Raw genomic sequence first — 22224 nt, forward strand, 5'->3', positions numbered from 1 at the left:
AAAAAAAATCTCCCAAAATTGACCATTTTTAAAAATTTGATGCCTATTTAAAGCCACCTCTAGTTTTATTGACTAAAATGGTGTCCACTGACTATTGTTTTCCCTAACAGTATCAAGCAGCAGTCAATAAAACTACCCTAAAAAAAAAAAAAAGCCCCAAATTTGTAGTTTTAACCCAAACAGAGGGTCAAAGGTTGGCTGTTCCCGTCATGCACTGTATGGGGCAGGATTTTTTTTAATGTACACACCTACTGCACAGGTCTATTTTTTCACAGCTAGGCAAGAATTTGCTACTAACAGTAAATTTGAGGGCATTATGAATTATGAACAGGTCTACGGCACCTACACTAAAACCACTGATGTAGATATATGTTACTGACAGTTTACAGGTTAATCCTGCAGCATAATCTTTTATATTTCCTGAGAAAATAACTTCTGTGAATTACTTTATATTTAAATTATATACTGCTTTAACGGAAACCACTGTAGTGGTGTAGAGTTTGTCTTGTAACTAGCAAACAGAGAATTAAAACTCTACTACTCCTTGCATTGAAAGACTCATGTATTTAGTATGTACTTTATATGAATATATATTTTCAACCTGTGAGGGAAAACTTCAACAGATAGGAGTAGCGAGCGAGTATATGGTGACTATAGTTTGATTGCCCGTCTGCTTGTTAAGGTAGGGTCAGTGTCTAGCTCCCGTTTTCCCCTCCTTTTTCCACCCGGAAAGGTGACGTGTGGGGCTCCGACCAAATGGTAATCACTTGACTCACAGCTCCCAACACAACTGTAAGTAAAAGCCTCTGCTCCTGTTTTTATTTAATGGATATATTGGTTAAAAGCTTCACTTTTAACCCATTTTTAAGACTTAGTTCATTCTGCCTTGATTTCCATGTGCTTTTAGATAATCACCATGTTTTTTAAATACTTTACTTATCATGGAGAGTGATTTCTTAGGCAGTGGGTAACCTTTGTCTCTTTCTAGCTTGGAATGTCAGCTCGGGTCATCTGGCAACCAAAGAAAGTGTTGAAGGAGACGAACTTTACCCAAGTTCTGGGACGTCACCATTTTATCTGCATACCTAAGTATAGTCAACCCCAGGCAACTACCTCTCATCTTTGCAGTGGTGAAAGACCTGCGTTCCTATCATCTTGATGGACTATTCAAGGCTAAAGACTCTGTGAAGAACTAGTCGTTGGGTTGTCACTCAACATCTGTGGACCCTCCCCCCATCATCAACAATGGCTACAATTTCTACAATACGTGATGTCAACAACATCAGACACCCCAGTCTAACTATACATATTAGCGTTGAATTCAGATATTATTTTTATATTTAATTTTTCATTTCTCTTACAAGTAGGATAAAAATTCATTTTTAATTGTTTTATATTTTCATTTCTAAATAATAAGTGTTTATATTTGACTGTTATCATTCTTTTTCTATTCATTAATTTTCCTGAGGAGAAGCCAGCCTTGGTAATACTTACTGAAGTTGTTACAGAGCTGAGTAACCCATCACACAACCTAAATATTCTGTCTCCATAGGAAGTGGAACAGAATTCTTTCTTTGTAAGCCATGTGTGTCATAAGAGGTGATTAACATGCCAGAAGCAAGTGGCTAGTAACCCCTTCTCTTGTATACATTACTAAAGTTAACCCGTAAACAGTCCAAGCAGATCTGCGTTCACATGTGTAGTGCTACAAAAGTAGATGTACGTTTTTTTTTTACATACAGTGGACCCCCGCATAACGATCACCTCCGAATGCGACCAATTATGTAAGTGCATTTATGTAAGTGCGTTTGTACGTGCATGTTTGGGGGTCTGAAATGGACTAATCTACTTCACAATATTCCTTATGGGAACAAATTTGGTCAGTACTGGCACCTGAACATACTTCTGGAGTGAAAAAATATCGCTAACCGGGGGTCCACTGTATTTTCAAAAAAAAAAAAAAAAAAAAGTAGATCAAAGTTTTCTTTTACACATTTTCAAATGTAAAAAAACAAAAAGATGATTTACTTTTTTTACATACTTTCAAATGTTGAAAAAACATATATATACGTTTGGACCATTCACAGGTTAAAAAAGAGTAATTTTCGCTTTTCTTTTTAGGCTACCCTGCTTCGATGAGATAAAGCTGGTTTAAAAAAAAAAAATCTGTATACTGTATGTGATAACTACATAGTTCACACAAAATTACATACCTTAAGATCTTCTTGTGTTATAGCAGCTAATTTTTCGCACTTATCTTGGCTGAGTCGATCCATTATTGCTCTCATGGCACCAGTAGCAGCCTCTAGAAGTCCACTTTCTGCAATATCAATAGGCTATAAGAAGCTAATCACTACAGCAGTTCCAATAACTTTAACCTTTTAACCCCCCTAAACCCACTTAACAGAAACTCCTGGTGAGGAAAGATTAATAAAAAAAATTACAGAATGAAGTGTATTTTTCCGAATTGAATAAAATTAAAATGAGTAGAAACTGATAAAAACTTACGATTTTATGGTGTGTGTTGAAACTGGGAAGAAAAAAAAAAAAAAAAAAAAAAAAAAAAAAAAAAAAACTCATCAGCAACAATGGAATAAATGCACCAGTGATTTTTACAATCATATTTTGATGCCAAGATATTGTTTTTCTCTTTATTAATTACTTTCAATGATTAACACTATGTACACTAGTTTATATTAGATGTGTTTAAAGACATTTTAGCACTTCTGGTAAGAAATGGACTGAATGATGATGAATGTGTTTCTTTTTATTTGGGTCACCCTACCTTGGTGGGATGGTCAGCATAAAAAAAAACGGTGGCTCTGATGTGCCAGTCACAGACTTTGTTTCCAATCCTGACACTTCAAGATATTGGAGAGCCAGGTCCCAAAATCTACACACTACCACTAGAGTTATACGGAAGTGCAAAATAAACTTGGTGAAAAGCAGGGGCACTGTAGTCACAATAAGAGAACATACTTTGTCAATATCCATGACCCAAAACTCTGAAATCTGCTTCCAGCAAGTATCAGATATACTGCTGGAACAAATGCAGAAGCCTTCAAGAGGACACTCATGGCATTGTGGGAAAAGTGCTCTCGTGGATCGAGTCATGGCTCACAGACAGGAAGCAGAGAGTGTCCATAAATGGGGCTAAATCCGAGTGGGGGAACTGTAACAAGTGGCGTTCCACAGGGATCAGTCTTGGGCCCATTGTTGTTTATAATATATATCAATGATCTTGATGAGGATGTTGCTAGTGATATGAGCAAATTCGCCAATGACACAAAGATAGGTAGGATAATTGATTCAAACGTAGATGTTAGGGAACTTCAGGAGGATTTAAACAAACTCTGTTCTTGGTCAGAAAAGTGGCAGATGCAGTTCAATGTAGATAAATGCAAGGTTCTGAAGCTCGGGAGAGTCCATAACACTAGCACTTATAAGTTAAATGATGTAGAACTTAGCCACACAGATTGCGAAAAGGACTTGGGGGTTATGGTGAGCAGCAACCTTAAACCAAGACAGCAATGCCTAAGCGTACGTAATAAGGCAAATAGATTACTGGGATTTATATCAAGAAGTGTAAGCAACAGAAGTCCAGAGGTCATACTGCAGCTTTATACATCATTAGTAAGGCCTCACCTGGATTATGCAGCTCAATTCTGGTCTCCATATTACAGAATGGACATAAATTCGTTAGAAAACATTCAGCGTAGGATGACTAAATTAATACATAGCATTAGAAATCTTCCTTATGAAGAAAGATTGAAGACTCTTAAATTACATTCACTTGTTAGACGAAGAATGAGGGGAGACCTGATCGAAGTGTATAAGTGGAAGATAGGTATTAATAAAGGGGATATTAATAAGGTCTTGAGGATGTCTCTCCAAGAGAGAACCTGCAGTAATGGATTTAAATTAGATAAGTTTAGATTTAGAAAGGACATAGGAAAGTATTGGTTTGGAAATAGGGTGGTTGATGAGTGGAACAATCTACCTAGTTGGGTGATTGAGGCTAGATTGGATAAGTACATGAGTGGGAGGGGTTGGATTTGAGTGGGACTTGCACATCAGAGCTTATTTCTTGGGTAGCATAGAAAATTGGGTTGGGCAAATGTTTTGTTAGTGGGATGAATTGTAAAGGACCTGCCTAGTATGGGCCAACAGGCTTGCTGCAGTGTTCCTCCTCTCTTATGTTCTTATGTATCACTACCTTTGCCAACAAGCCTGTAAAGCTATGTGGAGAATCAACAATTTGGTTGAATATGCAACCAACAAGTAAGCCTGGCCAGAAACTATGCTGGTACAGTACAAAAGCTCTTGAAATTGGTCACAGTACTTGCAAGAAATTATTTAAATAGCAAGATGGGGTTGTAAAAGGAGTATATGCTATGGTGTTGGGAAGAGGGGTGGGGTTAAATTATGTGGATACAAATACAAAATAGGAGTTGACAAAGTTACTTTTTGCTAATGATACTATGTTTTGGGGAGAGTCTGAAGAGATATTGCAAAGGTTAGTAGATGAGTTTGGAAGGGTGTGTAAGGAAGAAAGTAAACACAGATAAAAGTAAGGTGATGTGGCTATCAAATGATTTAGATAAGGAAAAAATTGGACATCAGATTGGAGGGAGGGAGTATGGAAGAAGTGAATGTGTTCAGATATTTGGGTGTGGACGTGTTGGCAGATGGTACGTGAAGGAAGGGTAAACCATAGAACTGATGAATGGAAAAAAAGGTGGGTGGTGCATTGAGGCATCTGTGGAGACAAAGAACATTATCCATGGAGGCAAAGAAGGAAATAAATGAGAGTACAGCCTCACCTCACTTAACGACAGAGTTCCGTTCCTAAGACCAGGTCGGTAAATGAATTCGTCACTAAGTGAGGAGCATACTATAATGGTAGTGGGTTTGTGTCAACCATCTTTATTATTGTTTTAATGTCACTCTTGCACCATTTATAACATTTCTGGTATATTTTTAAATGTTTATACAGTAGTGTACTGTATACTGTAATAAACAGAACAGAGGAAAGCAGCTCTAATATACATTATTTAGGTATGTATACTGGTCAGAGAGCCCGCCGTAAGTCTGAGGCATCGGTAAACGAGTACATCGCTAAGTGAGGAGAGGCTGTATAGTGGTACCAACATTCTTGTATGGGTGTAAAGCATGGGTTGTGAATGTTGTAGTGAGGAGCAGGTTGGAGGCAGTGGAGATGTCGTGTAAAGGGCAATGTGTGGCATAAATGTAATGCAGAAAATTTGTAGTGTTGAAATTAAGGAGTGGGGAATTACTAAAAGTATTATTCATGAGGGGAAAAGGGTGAGCGGTGCACTTAGGAGTCTGTGTAGACAAAGAACTTTGCCCTTGGAGGCAAAGAGGGGAATGTATGAGAGTATAGTTTTACCAATGCTCTTATATGGGTGTGAAGCATGGGTGATGAATGTTGCAGCGAGGAGAAGGCTGGAGGCAGTGGAGATGTCATGTTTGAGGGCAATGTGTGGTGTGAATATAATGCAGAGAATTCGTAGTTTGGAAATTAGGAGGAGGTGCGGGATTACCAAAACTGTTGTCCAGAGGGCTGAGGAAGGGTTGTTGAGGTGGTTCGGACATGTAGAGAGAATGGAGCGAAACAGAATGACTTCAAGAGTGTATCAGTCTGTAGTGGAAGGAAGGCGGGGTAGGGGTCGGCCTAGGAAAGGTTGGAGGGAGGGGGTAAAGGAGGTTTTGTGTGCGAGGGGCTTGGACTTCCAGCAGGCATGCGTGAGCGTGTTTGATAGGAGTGAATGGAGACAAATGGTTTTTAATGCTTGACGTGCTGTTAGTGTGTGAGCAAAGTAACATTTATGAAGGGATTCAGGGAAACCAGCAGGCCGGACTTGAGTCCTGGAGATGGGAAGTACAGTGCCTGCACTCTGAAGGAGGGGTGTTAATGTTGCAGTTTAAAAACTGTAGTGTAAAGCACCCTTCTGGCAAGACAGTGATGGAGTGAATGATGGTGAAAGTTTTTCTTTTTCGGGCCACCCTGCCTTGGTGGGAATCGGCCAGTGTGTTAATAATAAAAAAAATAATAACCCCAAAAATCTAGACAAAGTGCTATACTCTGCTTGAAGATACAAGTAAACATGATGACGCAGTCTTGTGGCTCTCTCTGGGACAGAGAGCTAGACGGATAGATAGACAGAGACAATCATGTTTGTGTACCAGTGAAAACAAAGCAAGGGCCGATGCTCATCAAATGTCACCTCTCTTATCTTATCTTTTCAAGTGTTATCACTGCACCCTCACGTATGCTCATCAAATGTCACCAATTAGCTAATGTTATGTCATCTTATCACTTCACTGTCAGGGGTGGACTGAGGCTTGTTTTACATGCTACAAGGGAAGAACTACTACTACTGCTACTACTACTACTACCACCACCACTATTATTACCATTTTCTTCTTCATCATCTTCCTTCTTCTTCTTCCTCCTCCTTTTTCTTCCTCCTCCTTCTCCTTCCTCCTCCTCCTCTTTACTCCTCCTCCTTCTCCTTCCTCCTCCTCCTCCTCCTTCCTTCTTCTTCCTCCTTCTTTTCTTCTTCCTCCTTCCTTTCTTCTTCCTCCTTCATTCTTCCTCCTTCCTTTCTTCTTCCTCCTTCCTTTCTTCTTCCTCCTTCCTTTCTTCCTCCTCCTTCCTTCTTCCTCCTCCTTCCTTCTTCCATCTTCTTATATACTCCCACTGTCCAAAACATTGCTGGGACTTATAAATACTTTGTATATATTCCTAGACAATAGTAAATGACCAGGGGAGGTGTAAATGTCCACCTGTCAGTGTGTTTGTGACAATTTAAGTACAATTTCAGTACCTAATATTAGTGTCAGAACAAAGATTGGTTATGAAATGACAAGAACTACTATAAATTGGAATTATCTGAACATAAAAATTATAAAAAACAATATGAGAAAGAGAAAAAAAGGCATATCGGCAACACTAATGCAAGCCGCAGGACTCCACGTTGCCATCAGGTGATCGCCAAGTGCCAACTTCTCGGCTTCATATCTCTGTAAGTACTGACCCTAATTTTTTTTATTTTTATTTTATTTTATTTTGTTTATTTTTTTTATTTTTATTTTATTTCAATGCTAAAGTGGGTAAAAATGTTATGGAGGGAGTAGTAGGTAAATTTGGGGTGCCAGGGGTAAATGTAAATGGGGAGCCTTTAATTGAGCTATGTGTAGAAAGAAATTTGGTAATAAGTAATACATATTTTATGAAAAAGAGGATAAATAAATATACAAGGTATGATGTAGCACGTAATGAAAGTAGTTTGTTAGATTATGTATTGGTGGATAAAAGGTTGATGGGTAGGCTCCAGGATGTACATGTTTATAGAGGGGCAACTGATATATCAGATCATTATTTAGTTGTAGCTACAGTTAGAGTAAGAGGTAGATGGGAAAAGAGGAAGGTGGCAACAACAAGTAAGAGGGAGGTGAAAGTGTATAAACTAAGGGAGGAGGAAGTTCGGGCAAGATATAAGCGACTATTGGCAGAAAGGTGGGCTAGTGCAAAGATGAGTAGTGGGGGGGTTGAAGAGGGTTGGAATAGTTTTAAAAATGCAGTATTAGAATGTGGGGCAGAAGTTTGTGGTTATAGGAGGGTGGGGGCAGGAGGAAAGAGGAGTGATTGGTGGAATGATGAAATAAAGGGTGTGATAAAAGAGAAAAAGGTAGCTTACGAGAGGTATTTACAAAGCAGAAGTGTTATAAGAAGAGCAGAGTATATGGAGAGTAAAAGAAAGGTGAAGAGAGTGCAAAAGGAGAGCAGATGAAAGAGTGGGAGAGGCACTGTCAAGAAATTTTAATGAAAATAAGAAAAAATTTTGGAGTGAGTTAAACAAGTTAAGAAAGCCTAGGGAAAGTATGGATTTGTCCATTAAAAACAGAGTAGGGGAGTTAGTAGATGGGGAGAGGGAGGTATTAGGTAGATGGCGAGAATATTTTGAGGAACTTTTAAATGTTGAGGAAGAAAGGGAGGCGGTAATTTCATGCACTGGCCAGGGAGGTATACCATCTTTTAGGAGTGAAGAAGAGCAGAATGTAAGTGTGGTGGAGGCACGTGAGGCATTACGTAGAATGAAAGGGGGTAAAGCAGCTGGAACTGATGGGATCATGACAGAAATGTTAAAAGCAGAGGGGGATATAGTGTTGGAGTGGTTGGTACTTTTGTTTAATAAATGTATGAAAGAGGGGAAGGTACCTAGGGATTGGCAGAGAGCATGTATAGTCCCTTTATATAAAGGGAAAGGGGACAAAAGAGATTGTAAAAATTATAGAGGAATAAGTTTACTGAGTATACCAGGAAAAGTATACGGTAGAGTTATAATTGAAAGAATTAAAGGTAAGACAGAATGTAGAATTGCGGATGAGCAAGGAGGCTTCAGAGTGGGTAGGGGATGTGTAGATCAAGTGTTTACATTGAAGCATATATGTGAACAGTATTTAGATAAAGGTAGGGAAAGTTTTTATTGCATTTATGGATTTAGAAAAGGCATATGATAGAGTGGATAGAGGAGCAATGTGGCAGATGTTGCAAGTATATGGAATAGGTGGTAAGTTACTAAATGCTGTAAAGAGCTTTTATGAGGATAGTGAGGCTCAGGTTAGGGTGTGTAGAAGAGAGGGAGAATACTTCCCGGTAAAAGTAGGTCTTAGACAGGGATGTGTAATGTCACCATGGTTGTTTAATATATTTATAGATGGGGTTGTAAAAGAAGTAAATGCTAGGGTGTTCGGGAGAGGGGTGGGATTAAATTATGGGGAATCAAATTCAAAATGGGAATTGACACAGTTACTTTTTGCTGATGATACTGTGCTTATGGGAGATTCTAAAGAAAAATTGCAAAGGTTAGTGGATGAGTTTGAGAATGTGTGTAAAGGTAGAAAGTTGAAAGTGAACATAGAAAAGATTAATGTGATGAGGGTATCAAATGATTTAGATAAAGAAAAATTGGATATCAAATTGGGGAGGAGGAGTATGGAAGAAGTGAATGTTTTCAGATACTTGGGAGTTGACGTGTTGGTGGATGGATTTATGAAGGATGAGGTTAATCATAGAATTGATGAGGGGAAAAAAGGTGAGTGGTGCGTTGAGGTATATGTGGAGTCAAAAAACGTTATCTATGGAGGCAAAGAAGGGAATGTATGAAAGTATAGTAGTACCAACAATCTTATATGGATGTGAAGCTTGGGTGGTAAATGCAGCAGCGAGGAGACGGTTGGAGGCAGTGGAGATGTCCTGTCTAAGGGCAATGTGTGGTGTATATATTATGCAGAAAATTCAGAGTGTGGAAATTAGTCAGAGGGCAGAATAGGGGTTGTTGAGGTGGTTTGGTCATTTAGAGAGAATGGATCAAAGTAGAATGACATGGAAAGCATATAAATCTATAGGGGAAGGAAAGAGGGGCAGGGGTCGTCCTCGAAAGGGTTGGAAAGAGGGGGTAGAGGAGGTTTTGTGGGCGAGGGGCTTGGACTTCCAGCAAGCGTGCATGAGCATGTTAGATAGGAGTGAATGGAGACGAATGATACTTGGGACCTGACGATCTGTTGGAGTGTGAGCAGGGTAATATTTAGTGAAGGGATTCAGGGAAACCGGTTATTTTCTTATAGTCGGACTTGAGTCCTGGAAATGGGAAGTACAATGCCTGCACTTTAAAGGAGGGGTTTGGGATATTGGCAGTTTGGAGGGATATGTTGTGTATCTTTATACGTATATGCTTCTAAACTGTTGTATTCCGAGCACCTCTGCAAAAGCAGTGATAATGTGCGAGTGTGGTGAAAGTGTTGAATGATGATGAAAGTATTTTCTTTTTGGGGATTTTCTTTCTTTTTTGGGTCACCCTGCCTCGGTGGGAGACGACCAACTTGTTGAAGAAAAAAAAAAAAAAAAAAAAAAAAAAAAAAAAAACACTTAGAAAAATGTGCTCTTTATTTCCATAAAAAAAATATTTTTTTTTTATTTTTGAAAATATTCGGGGCACTGGGGTAGTGAACGTATATATACATTTAGACCGTTTACGGGTTAAGGGTTATTTTGGGGCCATAGTAGAAAAATGGTGGATAACTGAAACTGCAGATACAGAATCCATGGATTCCATATCTGTATAATGCATATTATTATTCTCTAATATGGCTTTGTGATTATATAATGAAACTGTTAATGTTGTGCAATATTGAAAACCTACTGTGCAAAAGTAATTAATGGAAAAGCAATGAGAATAGCAACATCAATAACAAGAGAAATTACCTGTGCAAGAATTTTGGAAGATCTTGCTGCCAAGGTTTACCCAAGTTGAGTACATGAGTTCTGTCCCTCCAATATCACTTAGACTCAACACACTTGTCAGGTTCTGAATACAGAGTAAACTTCGTATGCGTAAAACTGAAAACCTGTTAAAGAAAAAATGAAATAAAAGCATTTCCATAAATTTATTTTAAACAGCAATAAGTGCCCAACTCAGATGGGTTTTATAGCACAGAGTGAATGATGGGTATTCAGGTTTAGTCCAAGGAAAGGGAGGCCAAGCTCAGTTCCTTAGATCAAGAGCCCTCACTATCATCAAGGCACCTACCTCCCATCAGGGGTATAAAATCAAATCTGAAGGTAGTGACAGTTAACTTTATAAAACAAATCATCAAAACACTGTGACACTGACACTGTCACTGACAGACACACTGACACTGACGCTGACACGCTGACACACACACACACAAATGCACACACACACACACACACAAATGCACACACACACACACACACAAATGCACACACACACACACACAAATGCACACACATACACAAATGCACACACATACACACAAATGCACACACACACAAATGCACACACACACACACAAATGCATACACACACACAAATGCACACACACCCACCCATACACACACATTGACACACAGGTCTAGTGTCTAATCGACATGTGCCTAGGACAAAATGGTAACTAATACACACACACACTGTGCAGACCTGTATACATTGTGGGACACTGGGTCTGGAAATCTTCATGTTTTTAGGATGATTAGCCCGCGGGCCATTTAGTGAAGGTAAGTGAAAAAACCCGAAGTGCAACCCAAAGTTTTAGAAAAAAAAAAGGTGGGGGAAAGTCTGAAATTTCACAAAGAAATGTGAAAGTCCCAAAATTTTTAAACCCCTTTTAGTTGACAGGCCCCTCTCAGTGACTTTTCCTCAGGTTAAAAAAAAAAAAAAAAAAATTTTTATAAAAAAGATAGAAAATTTTTTTTCCGGACTAATGACACCAAAAGAAAATTTTGAGGGAAAAACTTAGGAATTATGTTCCCGGTTAGGGTCTGGGAGTTGTTTTAAACGGGATTTTGCCCACTTTGAGCCCTTTTTTCCCCAAATTCCAGGTACTAGCCGACAAAAATTCAAACTTTTTTCCCAAAATCCATTTTTTCATCGAATGAGAAAAAAATCCCCCATTTACCGTTTTCCCAACTATCCAATAAAGGGGTCGAATTTAGCTTTTTCCCAATTACACAAATTTAAAAAAGATGTAAATTTTTAATGGTTCCAGAAAAAAACAAAAAAAACATTCCGGGCACTCAAATAATAAGTTCTCGTTCTTTAGTCACACCCCCAAAAGCCCTCTTATATTTTTTTTGGTTTTTCCATTTTAAATTTTTTTTATTTTTAAAAAAATAAGTTTTAAATGTTATGCAGACTACTGCATTGGGTTAAAAATGGATAAAAAAATTTTAAAGATTTGTGAAAGAAAAATTAGACTCCCCATTTGGGGATGTGTTTTGGGATGTTGGAGGATTTTTTTTATTTTTGAATTTTGGGAAAAATCGAACATTTCGTACTTTGAGCTAAATTCTCCGGGAAATTTTTCATTTTTAAAACCCAAAATACAATCATCTAAATTTTTCTGAATATGTCTTCCTTTCCCATAAAATGAGACCAAGAAAACTAGAATACAAAAATAAATCCCATACGAAAATGAGTAAAGTCGCTGTTTTAACCCCCAAAACAGGGTCAAAGTTTTTTTTTTCCATTACGCACTGGTGATCCCAGGTTTTTTTATACTCCCACACTGACCACATAGACCCTTTTCTTTCATATGTATCCCTCACCAGCTTTTCCCCAGATTTGAGGGCGCGGGGGAATTTGGGACGCCGCCAAAAACCCCCTGGTCGTAAAGACGTTTTTAGTATGTCCAAAACCCCCAAAAGGGGGTTAAAGGTTAGCAGGCACCTGCTGCCATAAAATTAAAAAATATAAAAAAAGTACAAATCAAAGGAGGACCAAAGTCAAAAAAATTTGGGGTTTTTTAAGATGATGCATTTTTAAAAACCATTCATCACATCGGGTCAGACCCCGCAACATCATGGGATTTTTGGACAAAGTTTTCCAACGTTTGTCCAACCTTTGACGCCCCAAAACCTTTTACCAGTGGCAGGTCCCACTGTGATCCCGCCTCCTGCTTTGACCATCAGACTTTCATATGCCACCTCTTGGCCCTATGCCACTTTCCACAAGAGTGATGGACTGAACACATCGGGGTTCCAGCTTGAGGGGGTTTATTTCCCCAAAACCCCCCTCCTTTTCCATTTTTACTTTTTTTTGGGTTTATGAAGGGGTACTTTTGGCAAAAAGTTTCTTCAATAAAGATTTTCCCCTGTGTTCATAAGTGTATCAAGTCTTTTAATTTTTCGGATTTCAAAAAATTCCCTCAACAAACCCCAAAAGCAAACAAAAAAAACCCAACAAAACCCCGCCTTTTATGCCCCCCCTCACATCACAAAAAACCCCCCCCCCCAAGAATCCCCCCCAAAGGCCCCCGCCTGGGGCCCCCCCCCAACCCCATGCCCCCCGACCCCAAAAGGGGAAAACAGTTAAAAGGTTTTACACCAACGCTGGAAAAAAAATAAAAGAGGGGTTTGTGAAAAATCAAAAAAGGGCCCCAGACATATAAAAAACAAAAAAATAAAATACTAAAACAGAAATCTTCCCCCTTTAAAATTATCCTTAAAAATAGGGGGGGAAAATTTTACTGCTTAAAAAATGATGGGGATTTAAAAAAGGATGACGGGAAAGATTTAGGAAAAAATTCAAACGGGGGAAATGAAATTTTCTTTTAGGATCAACCAAAAAAAAGAAAAAAGTAAAAACCCAAAGTAAATAAAAGAGAAAAAGCAATTGACACTTACTGAGGGGGGGAAAAGAGTTTTACCAAGCAAAAATTTTCGGAAGGGGGTTTAACCCCAAGGAGATTATTAAAATTGGGGCCCGGGGGCCCCAAACATTTAAAGTCAAATTGGGGTAAAATTGGGGAAAACATGTTAACATTAGAAAATAAAAACCACAAAAAAGGAAACGGGGCCCCCCCTAAAAAAGTTCAAGAATTTAACATCACAATAAAGGGGCCTTTTAAAAAAATGACCCATGATTTAATCAAGAAGAAAAAAATATAAAGGGGGTTGAATGGGAAAACCCAAAAAATAAAAGGGGGTATACGGGTTTAAACCCCCGGGAGGGTTTAGGGGAAGAGAATTTAAAAGAATAAACAAATTTAATTTAAAAAAATAAACCAAAAAATTTCATTTTAAAGGGGAAAAAATAAAGGGGGGAAGAAAACCTCTTTTTACCCTTTTGGGGAAAAATAATGCAATTAAAAATGGAAAAGCAAATAAAGGACCCCCAAAAAAGGGGATTTTTAAAACCCAAAAAGCCCGAAACGAATATCAAGATAAAGAAAGGTTTTAAAACCATTTATCAAACTTCAGAACTGCATCATCCGGGGTCTTTAAAAGAATACAGCATATGTGTGGAATAAGGGCCTATACCGGGGGTTGAGGGTGGTATCACATTTGATGAATGAAAAACATCATGCCCAAGGGGTTGTGGGTTTAAGAATTCCCCGATTAACCCTTTTAGAGTTCCGGGGCGAGATCTACCGGGTTTCACGTTTAGGGTCCAAAAAACCCGGGTCTATGTCATGAGCTCAGCTCACTCCCGATAAGCTGTGAGCAAATTTTGGGTTTAGATATGAGAAATACCCATGGGGGTAAGGGGTGCACCACATAAACAAATCCTGCACACAAACATAAAGAGAGAAAAAATGAGAATTACTTTTTTAAAAACAGCCCCCAAATTTGCAAAGGGTTTTTCGGGTGCTTTTTTAGTTGATTTACATTTTTTTGGTTTTCATTTTATAGAATGAAAGATATTTTAAAATAGAAAATGGGTTGATTGGTTTTAGTACGGGAAATTTGGGTTGGGAAACTGAGTTCAAAGAAAAGGGAAAAGGAAAATTTTTCTGATGTTCAAGAGTAAACAAAACCTTTTCACGCCTAAAAAACACGCCCGCTGGTGGGTCTAATATACGTCACAAATTGGGGATATTATTTTTACAATTATTAAAATATTGCATAAAAGTAAATCTTTATTTTTTTGGGTTTTAATAAAAATTCATTATTTAATAAAGAAAGTTGGGAATTTATTAGTAAAGCCTGGAAAAAGTAACTAATGAACAGAGGAAATGTTAAATTTAGTGCCCGGGAAAGCCCCATTGTTTATTTTACCCCTTTTGAAATTGGAGTATTTTGAACTTTTTCATTAAAAAGGCCAAATTACCAATTTTTATCACTTTATTTTTTGAAAAACAGCTGACTTTGGGGAAATTTTTGGGGCTTGATAGAACAGAAAATACTAGTGGGAAAAAGCCAAGAATCTGGTCAATTTGGGAAAAAATGTAAGTGGCCTTAAAAGGGGGTCAAAATTTTTAAAAAACAAGGATGAGAAAAATCATCGACACATCAAAAATTTGAGCCCCATAATTTTTAATTTTCCATCAAATTTTTTTACTTTTTTTTTATTAACAGGAAAATTCTACTATTTTTATAAAAAAAAATAACTAAATTATTTTTTTAAAATTCGGGCACTGGTAAACTTTGAAATTGGGTTTTGGGCTGTAAAGGGGTTTAAAAAAAAAGGTCCAGAATTAACAGTGTAGACATTCCTGGAATTAAAAAAAATTTTCCCCCTGTTCATTAGTTATGTCCTCATGCCTCTTTATATTGGTTTTTTTTTTTATTTTTTAAATTTTTTTTTAATAAAAAGAATATTTACTGTTTTTCAGGGCTACTGCATTATTGTAATAATTTACAAATAATGCCAGCACATTTGTAACAGGATCAGACTGGGCCAACTGATGGGGGGGATATGATGTAATTTTGGGCCCTGGGGAAAATCAGCAAAATCAACATTTTTTTACTTTTTTGCTCAATTTTAAGCTAAAGTACTAAAAAAAATTAAAAATTTTCTCTATTTCTTAAATGTCTTCCATTCTATCAAAAAGAGGGGCCAAGAAAGTCCGATAAAATTTCATCCAAGGTCCTTTTTATTTTGAATTTTTATGCAAAGGAAGATAAAAAGAAGGGGGTTTAAAAACTGGGGAATTCCCTCACATTTATTTTGGGCAACTCTTTTTAATTTGGGTTTTAAAAAATTTTCTCCGACCTTTCATTTTAGCACAGATTTATGTAAAGGGGGTATGAAAACACTGCATGTATTGGGCTGGGCGAGGAATTAACCAATTTAAACCAAAGTTGGCTTTTGAGACTTCCCCTAAGATAAAAAAATTTTTAAATAAACAGTGTATACCAGTGGCCTCAAAAACTTCAAAAACAGACATTAACCCTTTCAGGGGCCAAGGCCAAAACTGAAGAGGTGCCCCATGCCCAAGAAATTTTGAAAAAAAAAAAAAAAAAAAAAAAACTTTAAAAAAGATTTCGCTCGATTTTTAACCACGGAGGGTTTGGGCCCCCCAGGAAACCCCCCGAAAGTCAAAAGGGGCCCTTTAGACTGTCTAATTTTTTTCCCTTGGTCCTTAATCTTGTCCCCAGGGTGGAATTTACACCAAAACTGGGATTAACAACCCCGGGACCTATTTTCTGGGGAGGGGAACAGGGCAACAGGGGGAAAGAAACGGTCGAAAGCCCCCCCACTGGGGGAAACAACCCGGGGCCCCGGGGCAGGTGAAGAGGGGCTTTTTGCCACCAAAGGGCCAACCGGGGCCCCCCTCCACCCAGAATTTAAAAATAATATTTTTTAAAGGGAATAAAAAAAACAAAAAACGATCAGAATTTACCAGATACAGCGGGAGAAGTTTACCCAAAAAATCCGGGCAACATCAGTGATTTAAAAAAACGATTTTTTTTTTAAGTTTTTTTACTTTTTTTCTTTTTAATTTTTTTTTTTCTAGTAACATTTGTGTTTGTAAAACCAAATAATGTTTTTGTATAGGATTTTTTTTAAATTTAAACAATAACTTTAACCAATTTGTTTATCATTATATTGACAAAAATTGTTTTCAAGTTTATTGTAAACAAAAAGATGAAAATATTAAAAGGGTTTTTGGCGAATACAACGGGGTTTCCCGGGGGTTATTCCGGGAAACAACGCTTTGCGCCCGGGCCGACCAGGTTTTCCCGGTGGATCAAATGATCAACCAGGGTTTCCGCTGGTCGACGCAGTCCAACCCCCGAGCCACCGGGCCCGGGGTGATCCGGGACTGACTTAGGATCTGTCCAGCTTTTCTCTTTAAGGCAAACCGGGGGTTTTTTAATTCCCCCCTGCTTGGGTGGGAGGCTGTTGAACAGTTTTGGGCCCCGACACTTATGGTGTTTTTTTAGGGGTACCAATGGCCCTACTTTTTATTGGGGGTTTTCAAAACCTTTCCCCGCCTTTTTAACTAAGGGGGGTGATTTCTGGTAGGGTTTGGGACCATTCCTTCCAAGATTTTTCCAAGGGGAGATTATGAAAAACCCCCTCCGGTTAAAAAGTACAAGTCAAGTGCTTCCAAGCATTCCCAAAGTTAATGCTTTTGACAGAACTTATACGCAGTAAAGATTTTCACTCTCTAGATTTTTGCGATTTCAATTAAATTTTGAATGGAGATGTTAATCCCAAGCAGATTCCACCCCGGAGAGAACAAGTGATTTGAAAAGGATCATTTGGCTTTTGGACCTTTTGTTTTAAAGCTCATTATCCATCCTATCATTTTCTTGCACGCGGAATCGGGGGCACTGGTGACCCTTTTTGGAAAAGGAGACCCTCAGAAAATTCCCCTTTTAGGCCCCTTTTACATTATTTTTCCCCCTATTGACGGCCGAGTCAGTAGTATACTCCTGTTCTAGTTATTTTCCCTCCAGTTTTCCCAATAAAAATTTGGGAATTTTGGGTCCTCATTGAAATCATATTGTTTACCGCTACCCACTGGAAAACTTTGTTTATATCTTTTTTTGGAGGTTAACTGCCCTCAGAGAGACAGCCTAAAAGGTAGATCCTAGTATCACCCCAGCATGATACAGTGCTGTGGGTGAATTCTGCCTATGTCTGATATGGGGAAAAGGGGGGAATAAGATGGGGGGTACTGGCCGGAAAGAGTTTTTCCCCATGGCACCCTACAGTCCCAAATAGATCATATGGCAATGGTTAGGGGAAAGGTACCATATGGTAAAATTGTCCCCAAAATTACAATGGTACCATTTTTAAATGGTACCATATGGTAAATGGACCATATGATACACGGTACTAATGAAAAAAAGGGGACCATATGGGGAATATGGTACAATGGTATCATGATACAATGTTCCCCTTTTATGGAATTTTTTGGTGCAATGGTCCCATATGGACTTTTGACCATATGGGTACATGGTATCATGTTACATTGTACTTTTATGGGTCCACACAGTACAAAATAAATATGGTACGGGATTATGGTGCAGGGAATTTTGGGGTGGGACCATATGGGCAGGGCCTTTATGAAAAAAGGGTACCATATGGGGGCAGGGTTAATATGTTGGTCCCAGGGCCCAAATTAGGGGGCCCCAATACAGGGAATCCCATGGAAATAAGTCCCCCTTGACTTATTTGGGTTATCCAGGATTTTAAATGTTTATGTATGAAAATTTCTTAATTGTATTTGTTTACCTGAAAAAATTTACTAAGCGCAGGGGCATCGTAAGTGTTTATTTAGGATAAAAAATAAAGTTAAAAGAATATCAATTTTGGAGTATTTTTTGGGAGAACATAGTTTCCCCAAAATTATACCTTTTGGCCAAAAACCTGAAAAATAAAAAGTTTTAAAAACCCCCAGCCCGCCGCTAAGAACCCAACAGGCTGGAGTTTTGAGACTTTGGGACCGGGGGTTAAACCCCGGCCGGGGGTATGGTTTGTTTTGAACGTGTCATTACGATTTCTGAGTCAAAACCCCAAAAAAAAGTCACAGACTTATTTCCATTGGGGTCCTAACCTGGGATTATATAACATTGTACCATATAGACAGGGTACTATATGGACAAAATTAAATTATGGAAAATTATATGGGCAATGTCCCATAGGGGTAAAAGAAGAAAAAATTAAAGGGGGGTAAAATTGTACCATATGGGGGATGTAGTCCAGGGGTTTTGGAGGCCCGGGGGGAGACCTGATTTAACCAATTATATGGTCACTTTTTGCCTTGGCAAAAGTTCGGCACCCCCAGGGCCTGGAGGTTTTTTGTTTTTGAGGGCATCAGCCCCAGGCGCCAGGTCTGACAGGGTTGGGGGTGGGGGGGTGCGGGCCCAAACCAACAAAACCCCGGGGAAGACGACGGAGATTCGGGGAGTTGCTGCGGGGGGCAGAGTCCTGAGCAAAATTCGAGGGGAGCTGTTGCTGGGGTGCAGAGCCCGGGAGAAAGAGATTTGGGGGAGCGAGGCTGGGGGTGGGGCCCGGAAAACCAAAAAAGTTCCTGGAGGAGACTGTTGGAAAAGTTGGGCAGAGTACTGGCTTCGAGTACTTGTGCTGTGTAGGTTTTTGGGCCCTTGGGGCTTAGTTCCTGGATGAACTCCCCTCTGAACTATATTGAAGTTCATTCATTTTGGCCGGTTAATTGTGTTCCCTTCTCACGATGTGTAAAATTTTTTTCTAAAACCAAATAATGTTCTCCTGTTCCCAAATATATTTATTGTACAAGGATTAAAAAAACTGTGTTTGAGTGAATAGAAATTCACTGCCCCCAAATATTTTCCCATTTATTTATGTTTGGGTTAAAAGGGAAAAGGAGAGGGTGAGAGGGGAGTGGGGGGTAGAGAAAAAGGGGGAAAAAGGGCAGTCCCAGTGACCCCACATTACCTACCCCCTCCCCGCATACCTCACTCCTACCACCCCCCCTTGTCCCCTACCCCCCGACCTCCGCCCCCCTCATTTCCCTAATCATTCCCCCAAAGGGGGACATGGTGTCTGGGTGGTATTTTTTTTTTATAGTGGGAACCAGCCCCAAAAGGCCTTTTTTTTTGCCCGCCTGGTTATTTATGCTATCTTTTTGTTTTTTGTTTTTTAAAATGATATTATAATCCTGTGACCTTAACTGCCCTTTTTCTTAAAGTTTTCTGAAAAATTTGGGGTTGGTTGTATTTTTATATTTGGTGGAGTTTGGTTTTTGGGTTTTGAGATAAAGGGGAGAATATCATTTTTTGGGGTGGAGATTTTGGGGGGCAATTAAGGCCGAAATTGAATATTTTCAGAGGAATGAGAAGTCACCCAGCCCACCTTTAAAAACTCCACCCCCAACTGTCACCCCGAAGAGATGCCTTGGGTTTTTCACCCACCTGATGTTAAATCACCCAGCCGATGGCCCCCGAGATTGGGATTGGGTGCCCTGGTCTGTCATCCAGTGGGAGTGGGTGTTGTTTTGCCCACCCCCGTTTTTGGACCATCACCCACGGATCGGAAATTTCCCGAGGTTTCCGGGAGGGTGACTGCACCCGGTTGATGACCCAGGGACCCCCCCACCTCGCAACCGACCATAGCCTGCTACCGCTGAGTCGGGGCTTTATGTTTCTGATATGGGTTTTAGCCGGGCCATGCTGTGGCCGGGTGGAGAGTTTTAGCCGCGGGGGCCAAAAAGGGGGCTGTGCTGTGGCTGCCGTGATGTTGAGATGCCGCGGCCGGGTGTGATGGTTGGGGACGCCGCCCATGGGGATGTTAAACCCCGGGGGCATGCTGCAGTCGCGGGAAAGGGGTTTCCGGGTACAGCCCCGGCCGGGGTTGGGATACCGCCGGGCTGTGTGCTTTCTGTGATAAGGGCCCCGGGTTTTGATGATGGATATGCTGTTTGGGTGATGCCGGGGGGTCAGCTTTAAGAGGAGATGGCGGTGATGCCGCAGTGGGCGGAGGGATTCTGGCTGGGTGCCAGGGCAGGGGAATCTTTCTATGAAGGATTTGGGCCCTCCCCGGAGATGGGGGGACGTGGGGCCCCGGATGGACTCCAGCTGGGGTGGGAAACCCGCCTGCTTTCGGGGAAAAAAGGGGGGTGTTCCTTTTCTGGTTTTAACTTGGGGACAGGAGGGTTTTCCCCCTTGGGGGACACCCAAAAGAGGTGAGGGGGTCCCCAGCCCATTTTTACTTTTAAAAAGGAAGTGTTGTTTCCAAAAAGGTGACCTTTTAAAACGGTCCAGTGATTATGGCCCCCTTTTTTTATGAGGCCGTGAACTTGTGTGGAAAAAAAGGGTAATTTGGGGGGTCTTAGCTCATGCCTTTCTGTCTCGATTTTTAGATGTTTTAGGGGCATGTGAAGTGTGTTTAAAAAGCCACCCTTGGGTGGTTTAAGGTCCAGTTGCAGATTTTAAAGAAAACAACCCGGGTTGGGGGGGTTTTCCACCCATAGAAGCCAGAGAGGTTTGGCCCAATGGGTTTAAAGTTGGGGGGGTGACTAGCACCAAATCTTTAGAGAAATAGGGGGAAGGGGGTGGGGGGGAGCACTGGGAACTGCAAATGGAGGGGGCAGTTAGACTTTTTAAAATAGGGAAAAGTTATGGTATGGGCTTTGGGAGGAAAAAATAAGTCCCAGTGTGTAAAATTTAAAGTTCTTTGGGGGAAATAGTTTAAAAAGAACGAGATAGAATTGAAAAACCAGGGGCCTGGGTGATAAAAAGACGGGAAGGTTTTTGTAGAAAAAAGGAAAAAACAGGAAGGGGAAAGAGAAAGGAGAGTTTTAAAAGTTTATTATGCCAATTATTGAGGGGGAATAAGATGGACGAAATTGGGGGATTAAAATTGGGTTAAAAGGGGAAAATATTGATGTATTTGGTTTTTAACCGAGACGGGTTTAATTCAAAAGTCGGGACATGCCCTTTAATGTCATATTAGGTTTTAAATTGTTCCAAAAAGATTTAAAATTGGGAGGGGGGGGGTGGACACGCCCGGGGGACGCTTGAACTGTTAAAAAAACGGGTATTAAGTCTGGGAAATAAAACATACAGAGTCTGTTTGGGAAAAATTTTCAGAAAGAAAACTGATTTAGGGGGAATACGGGGCTCCCCCGGGAAACTCTAGATAGGGCCCCAAGGAAACTCAAGGGGGAAATTGTTAAGGCCAAGGGGGAAATTTAATAATGGTAGTAATTTAGGGGACTTTAACTTTATCATGTTGATTGGAATTTTTTGATGGGGAAATTTAAAACCCTTTAACTTAGAAGTATTTCAGGATTGTTTTTTTAACAGTTTAAAAAGAACCCAAAGGGGAAAAAAAACCTGCTTGGGTTTTGTTAAGGGGAAACAAAAGAATCCCTTTTTTAATAATTTAGGGGAAAATTTTTTAGGGAAACTGGGTTTCAATACAAATAATTACATTTAGCATTGAATGGAAGACTAGTAAGCGATAACTCAGTAACAGTCCCAGATTTTCGCTTAGCAGATTACGATGGGCTTAAAGAACACTTATCATCTGTTGACTGGGGTAACGAAGAGAGCTATCAATATGACAGTTTTCTGAACACTATACATGCTGCTCAAAGAGCGTTTATCCCATATAAAGAAATTAGATCAAATAGAAATGACCCAAAATGGATGAATAATAGGCTCAAATATCTACTAGGGCATAAGAAAGGAATTTATAGGCGTATCAAAAGAGGTGAGGGTCATCTTATGAATCAGTATATTGACATTAAGAGGGACATTAAAAAGGGGATAAGAAAAGCTAAAAGGGACTATGAAATTAAAGTTGCTAGGGATTCTAAAACTAACCCAAAAAGTTTTTTCCAGGTCTATAGAACAAAAGTTAGAGATAAGATAGGTCCCCTTAAAAATAACTATGGGCACCTTACTGACAATGAGAATGAAATGTGCTTGATTTTAAATAATTATTTTCTCTCAGTTTT

At 39.6% G+C, this 22224-nt stretch overlaps 1 protein-coding gene across 2 annotated transcripts in view; it reads right to left on the bottom strand.

The window, feature by feature from the left end:
- The window catches only part of LOC128696539 (HEAT repeat-containing protein 3), a 109701-nt gene that overhangs the window by 22742 nt on the left and 64735 nt on the right, over positions 1 to 22224 (bottom strand). For both annotated transcript variants that reach the window (XM_053787829.1, XM_053787831.1), the window contains 2 exons: positions 10292 to 10434; positions 2214 to 2320 (listed from right to left, as the gene is read on the bottom strand). In XM_053787829.1, the coding sequence (XP_053643804.1) occupies positions 2214 to 2320; positions 10292 to 10434 (250 nt within the window). The remainder of the gene's footprint in view (positions 1 to 2213; positions 2321 to 10291; positions 10435 to 22224) is intronic.

The sequence above is a fragment of the Cherax quadricarinatus genome, chromosome 47 (assembly GCF_038502225.1).
Source record: "Cherax quadricarinatus isolate ZL_2023a chromosome 47, ASM3850222v1, whole genome shotgun sequence".
In the NCBI taxonomy this organism is placed as follows: domain Eukaryota; kingdom Metazoa; phylum Arthropoda; class Malacostraca; order Decapoda; family Parastacidae; genus Cherax; species Cherax quadricarinatus.